This window comes from Aspergillus steynii (genome assembly GCF_002849105.1).
Source record: "Aspergillus steynii IBT 23096 chromosome Unknown P170scaffold_9, whole genome shotgun sequence".
In the NCBI taxonomy this organism is placed as follows: domain Eukaryota; kingdom Fungi; phylum Ascomycota; class Eurotiomycetes; order Eurotiales; family Aspergillaceae; genus Aspergillus; species Aspergillus steynii.
In genome coordinates, this window is record NW_020194406.1 from 591982 (window position 1) to 602308 (window position 10327).

Sequence of the window (10327 nt, forward strand, 5' to 3'; positions counted from 1 at the left end):
TTTCGCGGCATCGACTAGAAACGCAAGGAGTGGAGGAGACGAGAGGCAGCAGTCTCGAGCAATCGGGCGGAACGTGGAAAAGCGGAAGAGGAGGAATTGGCCGGAGCTGCTGCTCCCGAGAAAGTTTTATGAAGGATTCGGCAGTCTTAATCAGCGGCCGATCAAAGGATGTAGTCTAGAGCCTTCCATTCACGTCAATTATAATGTATTCATTCATCCGGCTCAATTATGTCCTGTCCAATTATTCGGGGTATCTTTTTGTACAGTCCGTTCCTGCTGCTTTCCAAAAATCCTCTTTCCAAGTAGGATGTTGCCAACCAAATTCAATGCCCAATCGTGCTCCAAATTGCATCCCAAAGCCATGTATATTGCACCAAGACGAGGGAAACAGAAAACAAAAAGAAAACAAGATAAAAAAAAGATCAATCCCTAAAGATCCAATACTCCCTGGCTAAATCCAAGCATTACAACCCCTACCCGAAAAGTAATTATCCATATGCAACGCCGTATGGTATCAACACACAATCAACGCCTTTTTGTCCTTGGTTTTATTGCGGAGGCCTCGGGCTGTCGCTGGCACCGGGGCTGCTATTATGTGAGTGCGGGGGATGAGAATTAGGACGCGATGACGATGCTGGAGTTCCTGTTTGTTCCACCGTGAGTTGGTTGGAAGACTCCGGGTTGGGCGCTTCCTGATGTGAATCCGAAAGGGATTGCTGATCAAGATCATCCACATATTCATCGGTGACGCTCACTCGCACCGTCTCGTGATGGATGTCCCCTGTCGATGGAGGTTCAAAGGAGGGATCGTCAAACCCCACGAGGGCCGCGGCTTCGGGATCGTAGCGGAGCTCATAGTTTCCATTACCCAAACTGCCCTCTGCATCCGATGTCGTCCACGGAGCAGAGGGTCGGGGCTGTGGTTGTATCACCCGCACCGGGAGATTAGTCCGATTATTCGAAGTGTTGTGTCGGCGAGGCGAAGGTTCCAGGATACTGGAATCGTTGAACCACTGCGGTGACCATGTATGCTGACCTCGACGTCGCGCAGGAATGACGGTGACGGGCAATCGAGTGTCCGAGCCCTGCCGTCCTGACCCAGGTCGAGTCCTTCTATGAAATGGCAAAAGGTCATTTGTTGGCCGTGAAGTGTGCTGCTCTCCGCTGTCATCCGGTGCCACGCCCTCTTCCTCTTCGGCATAAGGAAACTGCTCCTCCGCCTGCGCGGAAGCAACCTCCCTTGGCAAGGCTGCGTGTCGGCGTTTGAAAGGATTTAGAATCGTCCGCCACCTGTGATCAGTACTGATGATCTGGGGGGATTGATCTCTGGTTTGCTGCGTTTCCAGGCCATCATGTGGCATGTTTGCTTGCTGTCCCTCCATGGACGTTGCCAGTTCCTTTGCAGCAGCCGTCTCGTCGCTATTCTCCTCTTCTTCTTCCATGTGCGGCATAGCGACGGGTGGAGTTGGGCTCGAAACAGGGTGATAGTGAACATTATACACGGTGCTGGCAGCACTGGTTGTATCAGCCCGGCTGACAGGCGTGACAGCCGCCGGCGGTGGTGTCGGTCGGGCGGCATTCCGCCGGCGAGAGTCGGCCGAAGTGTCATGATTTTGGGCGACAGGACGAGACTGCCAATTGCGGTTGCTGTTCGGAAGACCAACTCTGGTGCGTAAGGGGCGATGGCCTAAGCCCATCATGCCGCCCCATCCAGATGACGTACCCGTACCTCCTCCTCGGTCATGGCCAGAGTTATTCTGGCGAGGCCAATCAACCTCTTCGGAGGGCGTCACCTCTAGCATTTCGTCCCCGTCGAATATCTCCCGCCCAAGAATTCCATCCTTTCTTTCGTCGCGTTCTAGCGCTTCAATGCGCTCGACCCATTCCCAAACAACAACACTCGCCGCTGCCGAGCCTACCCAGCGCACATAGGTACCCCAGCCTGCGATCTCCGGTTTCGCAATATCCATCACAAAGAAAACGACAGGAATGAGAACCGCGCAGAGAGACAGCAAGGCCACCAGGCAAATGTTCCTCATCTTAGGGTGAAAAAATGCAAAGCGGTGTTTCGATATTGAATAGAAGATGACCCATGCAGCATATAGCAAGTTGAGTGCGAGTTCAAAGAGGTAACTGAGTGCAGGGATCGCATCGTCGTATAATCGCGGTCGCGTCGTGTTAGTTTGAACGAGAAATTTGTCCAGAGTGCTGAATATCGTGTCTAACACAATCAAAGCGAACCCTGCCCATTTAATCATGATCTTTTCTTTATGCCGTGGAAACAGTCGAATCAAAGTCTGCACCTGCGCAAGCCACAGGAACGTGCTGGATATGATTCTCACGACGCGAATTTCCATGCCATCAATGACTTCCTCCGCTAGGGCTTCCGCGTCCGAATAACCGTGAAGATACTGCTGCTCGGCGACCCGGAATGAGTCCGCCGTTGCGATGGTAAGTGATATTGCGACTAATATTGCGGCGACCTTTTGCAACCATGGCCGACCCCCAACCCCAACGACGGAGGAGTTCCCGCTGTACGATCCGCTGATCATACCATGGCGGCCCAGAAAATTGGCACCACCGCCCGGCCCGCCGACGTAGAATGTGCGTGGTGTAATGAGAAGGATGATAACAAGTAAGTAGCTGACTACCGTCGCGCAGCCAATTGCGTAGAGCTGCGGAGTCACCGATGAATAAAAGGGGTCGCGGGTGTCAAGCATCGGTGACGCATGGCTAGTCTCCGTAGCCGTACTCGTACAGGCCGGTTCGAATATCGCATTTGCAGTGAGTGATATTGAATAAGAGCGGTTCAGGAATAATGCACCTAGAACAAATGGACACAGGCGACGTTAGTTAATCCTCCATATTATCTGACAGGTTGGAAAGGCGATGCGACTCCCGGCAAGCTTGAACCTCGCCACATGGGATAGACAGAGCGGGGCGACAAAACATCTATGGCAAGCATACCATCACTTGGGAGAAGAAACGGAGTACATCCGGGCTCGTACGTCTTCCCGGAGGTGGTCGTCGGTTGCGCCCATATCTGGCGAGCAACCAGACGAGCGTGGTCCCCCATAATCGAACAGACACTCTGCACGACTCACGTCACGGTCCGAGCAACGCATATAGGGCACGAAGTCATTGGAATCAATCGGACTGAAACCCCTCAAATCCCCATTATTGCGAAACCACCCGATGAAAGCGCGTTTGACAATTGCCGATAGTCGGAATAAAAGACAGGTGACGGTCGGGGTCGGAGAATAAGTAGCAAGGGGGAGGGGTGGAGCGATAGAGATAGGACGTAGGGTTTAGATGGAAACAGTCGACAGGCACCAGGGCCAGAGTAATGAGGGACACACGATGGGAAGAGACAGGACGATCAGCCTCAAGACGATGACGGGAGGCCATTCACGAGTCTCGAGGTGGTTCGAGGATCCGCCACTGTCGGTCCAGATTCCCCGGCAGTATCCCACCGCCCTCGGGTGGAGTCCCGCTCGTCCATTCTTCTTCTTCCTACTTCTTCGTCTGACATGCTCTGGGCATGTCCTCTCGAATTCCTCCGAACCCTCGAGGGACCCAATCCGCCGGACTGCTGCCATTTCTCCGAAATCTCTATATTTTCTAGATTCTAGCCCTCCAAGTCACTCCTCTGGACCTGAGTCGAGAGACTCATTCAAAGTAGCAACAACTTCATATCTCAACTTCCCATCCACACTCCCCACCGCTACGACACTCCTTCTTCCCTTCTCATCGTAGACCCATTTGTGTGGCCCAGCTACCAACTGATCACGGCCCAGCGCTTTCTTAAACGCATCACTCAAGTCCACCGGCCCGCCGTGCTCAAAGTCCAACTTTCCACCGACCTTGATCGGAAGGTCATCGTCATCGATATACTCCTTCAAAGTCGGATACACCTCTGCAGGAGCCAAGAAAACAAGCTTGGCCGCAGTGATTGGGTCTACCCAGCCCTTCAAGATCTTCCATATAGCGCCGAAATAGGACGGACAGTTGCAAACCTGCCACCGGCGGTATTAGCATCTTGTCGCCATTGGCCGCGATACGAGCCACTGAGACGAGGGAGAAGAAAATCACAGATCACGTACAAAGATCTTATCCACCGTTTCGGGATAACAGGTCGAGAGAAGCCAAGTAGCCTCCTTGGCGAAATTCCTCAAATCGAACCCCTGCTTCAGCGTCAAGGTCGCCGCGTCGACGAGAATTACGGCGGAAGTAACCTGCTTCTGGGCGGCCACGGAACAAAGCGGAAACACGAAGCGAGTGTAGCTATCAAACATCACGGAGCCCAGCTGCAGCACGTCAATCCGTTGATGCTGCTGATTAGGTTCTGTAGAAGGTGGGTCGGAGTCCGAATCCGAGCTCGGCACGTAGCCATAGTTGAAGCCGCTGAATCCTAACATCGAAGGCTTGATGTTGGAAGTAGCCACGAAGAAGATGGGGAGGCCGCGTTTGTCGAGACGGCCTGTCCATTGGGGATACTATGTAGCGGTTCATCATTTAGGAATGACTGGTATGAAGGCAAAGACTGTAGAGACCATAGACATGAAATAAAGCAGGTGAGGCATGTTGCGGAGTGGGAAAAAAGGCGATACTCACAACTGCATTGGCAGTTTCGAAATCCTCCACACGTATCCCATCGTAGACCTCAAAGATGCCTTTCTCCTTGCGGAACAGAATCGCCTCGAAGAACTGGTTGATAGCGGGCTCGGGGTCGAACTTGCGTGCACGTAGAAAGCGTCTGTCCCATATCATCATATCATCAGCGCGCCGATCAAGAACAATTCAAGCGAGAAACATTCACATACATCAACGCCGTCTCGTCATTAATCGCATCCAAAACATCGCGTTCCCCCATACCATCCAGCCGACCCAGAAGCTCATTATCCTCGCATAATCGGACAAATGTGTCCAGTGCAGTCTTCTGCTCCTCGTCTAGCTTGTGCCCAGGCTTTGAAGTATCCTCGTTATTCTGGACGCCGACTGTCATCGTGGAATGTCACACAGATACACGTAATTCAATAAGCTGACAGGAGTTTCTGCCGAGGCGCGAGAAGAATAGCCGCCTGGGAATGACGGGGGCGAAGATCCGAAACTCTATAGCGAGACACAACTTATCATATGCCTAACCTGGATATGGGAACGAGTCCGAGTTTGACTTTGGTGCGAGGTGATGAAGACAGAATTCTATATTCGCCCAGCTGAGTTTAAGATGATCGACTGTCTAGTTTCCGAAAAGGAGATGATGGATGATTGGGATTGGATTGGGGGAAAGTGTCCATTCTGCAACCGAAGAGTTTCAGCTTGGCGTGGCTGCAGTTGACCTGCCGCTTGGTTTTTGCGTTTCCCCCAATGGCCGATTGACAGGTGCTTTTTGTCAGGCCGGCTGACTGGAGTTATGTATCTTCGGGTGCTTTTGTAAGGAGACGGACAGAAAAAAAGAAAATAGGTAGTCAGACAATCATCTTGATGTTGAGTTGATTTTCACTAGTTTGGGGGACTATTGGCGGGAAGAACATGGAGCTGTAGAAGACATCTACAAAGTACCTACTGTCGGGATAAGCACACCAGTGGGTAAGTTCCAATGTGAGAATAACTACCATTTACTCATCTAATTTAGAAGAATTGAAGAACTGCCTTGAGGCAAAAAATATCTTTTGGTATCGTAACAGCTGTACATGCATTGCCATCTCTGTACAAGACCCTAGACCGATCGGCCCGAGGACACTAAATGAAGGATAGAAGGGGGAATTGTGACAAATCCAAACGCCAGAATGCAAGGGGGTTTCTGAAATCATAAAATAGAGAAGAGGATGGACAAAGAGGTCAAGCAAAGATAATACAACAAAGGATGATCGAATCCGTCCGGATTCTGTGATCAATGCAAATGGTATATCCGGTGAAAATGGAGAAGAAACATCACGCTTATTGTTTGCACAACCTCGTATGCAAACAGCCGAATGGGATCAGCGGAGAAACGAGAAAACGACAAACACATTATGAAGGATGAATGGAGAGGCCATGAACGATAGAAGATCGGATCTCCAAGACTTAGGCAACCCAACACCATGAGCCTCGGGCATAAGCCATAGGTCGATCACCTTGGCGGAGGCCCATAGGACATCTGGACTGGTGGTAAATAGGGCGAAGCCAAAGTTGTCCCCGTGGCTATGGCTGCCTTTCCCCGCTCCTCCTCACGTTTCCTGATTTCCGTTTCGTCCTGGATGAGGGTACAGCATGTGCAGCAAGTCGCTCGGACACAGTCCGATGCAATGTCACCTCGGATGCCGTACGCTTTACGTGTACGAGTGTGTTGGACAGTCGCCAGTAGCCCTAGAGTGTCATGTTAGGTTTCCCTTCTGCTCCAGTTAAATCGATAGCCAGACTTGACTCACATTGACATCCACACAGCAAGGCCATCGCAGTACAGGACCCATTACATGTCTCATAGCCAAGCATGTTCGTGGGGTCCTCTTTTCTCGACAACAAGGAAAGCCGATGCTGTGTTTTCCCGTATAGGATACAAGGACAGATCAAGCCAAGGCAGCAAGTCCAGATATTGGAACAGTCGCACATGCTGTGGCTCCACGTTCCGCCTTTGACCACTTGGTTCGGATGGGCTACCTGTCCTGGTTGATGGTACACCGTGAGACCATCCACGGCTGACGTGTGGGGGGCTCCGGAGGCAACAGGCGGGGGGAAACGAGGCATTTGCGGGGTTTGCAGAGGATTTGCATCCGGTACCACAGCGACGGGCAGGCGTTCTGGATATTGATCCGGGGCTGCCGGATTCGTCTTGATTGGAAGTGGCCCCGGAGAGCCTGGAGGAACCACATACGAGTAGTCAGGCACCACTGCGTCGGGATGTTGGTTTTGCTGGGGCGCCTCATCGGCGAAAGGCGCATAGATCGCTGGATGATGATCGATATTCGGACCATGTGGATGATGAGAGAGGTCTGATCCTGCTGGAAGGGGATGTGTCTTTTCGTTCAGTGGCTGTTGAACTTGCTCAGGCGTAGCCTGTTCGTGCTGTGCTTCCGGTACGGTCGCCGGCTGCGGCGGCTGCGGAGGAATTTGCAAGCCCGCGGTTTGCATTTCTAAGGGTGTCTCGAGAAATGAATACCGTTGGTTTGCTCCCAAATTGGAGGTATCCAAATGGAGTCGTCTAGCCATGGCTGTGGTCCCTTGCGATTGGTGCTTTCGTCTTTCAAATCACGCGTCACGCTCTGCTATGCGACCTTAAGCAGTCGTGCATGCATAAAACGAGGCAGTCTTGGATAGAGTGGTCGAGGTGCGTTTGCAATTATTCAGGACGTGTGAATTATTTGCTTTTCTTCGCACTTATGTAGTCATCCCATGAAGAGCTACCAGTGCCAATAATGCGTAGTTCCCTCCGCCGTTTGTAAACCTACCCGAGGAGCGCATCAATACTGCAAGGATGGTCGCAACTCGATGCCATAAGCCAACACAGGTATACAGTCGGAAGTGCTTGGAGAGAGCGGAGGGGAAAAACAAAAAAACAAAAATCGGCCATCAAGAGGGAGGCAGCAGCATTAAGTGTAACCTGAGAACCTTCGCTTTGGAGGTGACAGACCCGTGCAGGGTGGAGATCGAGCGCTTGAGAAGTACCCATCTTGCTGCGGGGAGGGCGCGATCCCAATGGCCAGAGCTCAAATAACTGCTGCAACAGCGTCGTTGGAATCACTCGTCGCGCCAACCTCCTAGGCCTGCATGATGCGAGAACTCCACGCCAGTAGGGATTCTCGTTGGTTTGGCGGCAGCTCGGAACCTCCCGTTGGACTCGTAGGTGCTTCTCGTCACATCACCGGTCCGTCGCGTCACACTTGACGATTGCCGAGTTTTCCACCTTGCAATCACATTGGACGAGCTGGTTGTTGCCCGCAAGGCATGTTGACTGCGCCGTAATGGGGACGGGCGCTTGGAGGGTGATCTGCCTTCGGCGTCAAGAACTTGGCCAGTCAGGTTGGAGCATAGGAACTGTCAGCAACTTCTCGGGCAATTGCATGCAATTTCACACTAGATCGTGATTCAGCTTGAGTCTTTAATGAAGCAGGTTCAATTTAGGGAGTGGAATGATTTTGAGGAAGAGTTGAGTACATTTCAAATGAAAATCAAATCTCCACTCACCTCAATAAATATATTTGTTTTCGGGCCGATGTCACATGAATGATGTAACCAAACTAAGGAAACCAATGCTAATAAATAATGAAGCAAAGAAAAGAAAGAGAGAAGAAGAATATATATAAAAAAAAAAAAAAGAAAGAAAAAGAAAAAGACAATAATTTAAATCTAATTATCAATGATCGTCAAATATGGTATGGAAAACGAATTGATCGATGATGCAGGAAAAGAGAAGGATGCTACGCGCACCCGCAGAGGGGTGGTTGAGCGCTTTCTATTACGTGCCAGATTTGACCCTTGTCATGACACCCGGTGTGAGCTTAGACCACGGTTTTGGTAAGCTAAATCCATGGATTGATTATAGCTTCAAGGCTTCCCAACTGGACCTGTCGCGATTTGTTCATCCTTCGAAGTGGTCCAGAATTGGCTATCCCGGATACGACGAGTATACCTTGATGGCGCTTCAACCAAGTACACATACAAAACACGACTTAAGAAGAAAGCAATTAGCAGGGACCAGGATGACAAGACTTAAAGCCGCAACGCAGCTCCCGGTTCAAGGCATGGTTGCCAGTGTGGCTGCAGATGGCTGCATTGCTTGGATTTATCACTCCGATTTATGAAGCAGGATAGGTGTTGCACGATTCTTCAGTGTGAAACAGATACATATCCTGAATTATTAATGGTAGACTGCAGAATTGTGTCTTGCGCTTCACCACCAGACGATAATGAAATATTTTGAGAAAATCAATAAATCCAAATAAAAATGAATTAATCAAATGGACAACCCCACAAGAGACAGGGAGGAAAATTGGGGGATCCTGCCTCGAAGAGAGGTTTATATAGAACCTGTGCGTATATTATCTGGCGTGGCAGAGGTTGATTTGGGAGATTGAGCGTCTGAACTCCAAGGCCCGGGTCTTACATCAGATAGTCCGTACGAACTGCAAGACACCATTTCTGGGCTGATATCATTGTCAATAGTGGCCTTTAATAAGGGATAACTCTTTCCTAAAGAATCAAGGAAGGAGTGAAGTCAGTCCGACGGGATTGAACGGAAAGAGAGGAGGGGAAAACAAGAAAATCGAAAAACGGAGGCCGATCAAGCAAGGGGAAAAGCAATTGGGATGCTTTGATACCGTACGGTGAGCAAAGGAATGAATGTTACCTATTGTTGACAATCTTCTACTGAATCGGCTCTGATGCTTATCAGGCGGCCTCGGCCAGCACGCCGGTCACGTTGCCCATTGATTGGTAGAGCCGGGGTTGGCGCGAGTCAGGTGAGCGAGGAAAGGTGGAGATGGAAGGGATGGTCCCTCCTCCGTATCTTCAATTTACTCCGTATCTCACATTGGAGATGACCGGCATGCTGTTATCTGGCGCTTGCCTCCAATTGACCACCCAAAGTGTACGGGATAAGGTCACTTATCTTTCGACATCTAGTGCTGACCATACGTAGAAGATTGTCAAGAGGACGGCTGGAAGTCCGACTATTTGTGACTTGCGAAGTATCTAGATAGGATGTCCTGACTTCCCCGCCTGAGGAAATTGTAAAACGACGAATGCTTTCACCCAAAGTTAAGCGCAACGTTGTTCGTCCCGAGGGCACCGGCTGGGAGTGGAAATGGATCATCCCTCGATCCAAGAATCGAGACATTCCCGATGTATACGTACCCGACCATAGAGGGCATTATGAGTACGTACAAAGTAGTACATAGGGATAGTCCCAGCGTCGTACAGCCTCAGCCTGCATTCCGAGAGGTCCGGTTCCTTGGTGGCCAGTCTGGTGCTGAGATTGATTAGAGTGGGGGATGATATCCATCATATGGAGGTGTCCAGCACCGCCGCGTTGTCCGTACGCATACAGCCATCCAGGTACTTCGGTAAGGTGGTGTCTTAGATCTGGGCCTTGGCCTCTGAGAAACGATAGACAAATAGAAACTGCCTAGCCGAGCAGCAGGACTCTATCGATTGGGTCACTGATCCGGGTGAATATCACGCAATAATATCAACCAATTTTCAGCAGGGAGACGACTATCACGTCTTAGGATGTGAACGGGAGTCTCGAGAGACGGAGTAGGACAGGACTAGTTTTGAATACCCCGGAAAACCATCGATTTTTTCTAGATTTCTCCGTAGCGTAGTTGACGGGGCCTCCCAGCCGACTGGA

At 50.7% G+C, this 10327-nt stretch overlaps 3 protein-coding genes across 3 annotated transcripts; all 3 read right to left on the reverse strand.

Annotated features, from left to right (window-relative positions):
• Positions 1 to 195: 195 nt before the first annotated feature.
• On the reverse strand, positions 196 to 3398 carry P170DRAFT_392452 (PalH/RIM21 family protein). Its single transcript, XM_024845976.1, has 2 exons — positions 2968 to 3398; positions 196 to 2824 (listed from the first exon to the last, which is right to left on the reverse strand). The coding sequence occupies exons 1-2, from the start codon at positions 3074 to 3076 to the stop codon at positions 549 to 551; spliced, it is 2385 nt and encodes a 794-aa protein (XP_024699600.1). The 5' UTR covers positions 3077 to 3398; the 3' UTR covers positions 196 to 548.
• A 205-nt stretch (positions 3399 to 3603) lies between these two features.
• Positions 3604 to 5295, reverse strand: P170DRAFT_440605 (SEC14 family lipid-binding protein). The gene is made up of 4 exons (XM_024850120.1): positions 4824 to 5295; positions 4615 to 4756; positions 4104 to 4496; positions 3604 to 4016 (listed from the first exon to the last, which is right to left on the reverse strand). The coding sequence occupies exons 1-4, from the start codon at positions 5003 to 5005 to the stop codon at positions 3642 to 3644; spliced, it is 1092 nt and encodes a 363-aa protein (XP_024699601.1). The 5' UTR covers positions 5006 to 5295; the 3' UTR covers positions 3604 to 3641.
• Positions 5296 to 6112: 817 nt separating this feature from the next.
• On the reverse strand, positions 6113 to 7188 carry P170DRAFT_430202 (DUF614 domain protein; the record flags this gene model as incomplete). Its single annotated transcript, XM_024847938.1, has 2 exons — positions 6113 to 6348; positions 6411 to 7188. The coding sequence occupies 2 exons, from the start codon at positions 7186 to 7188 to the stop codon at positions 6113 to 6115; spliced, it is 1014 nt and encodes a 337-aa protein (XP_024699602.1).
• Between the last annotated feature and the right edge of the window lie 3139 nt (positions 7189 to 10327).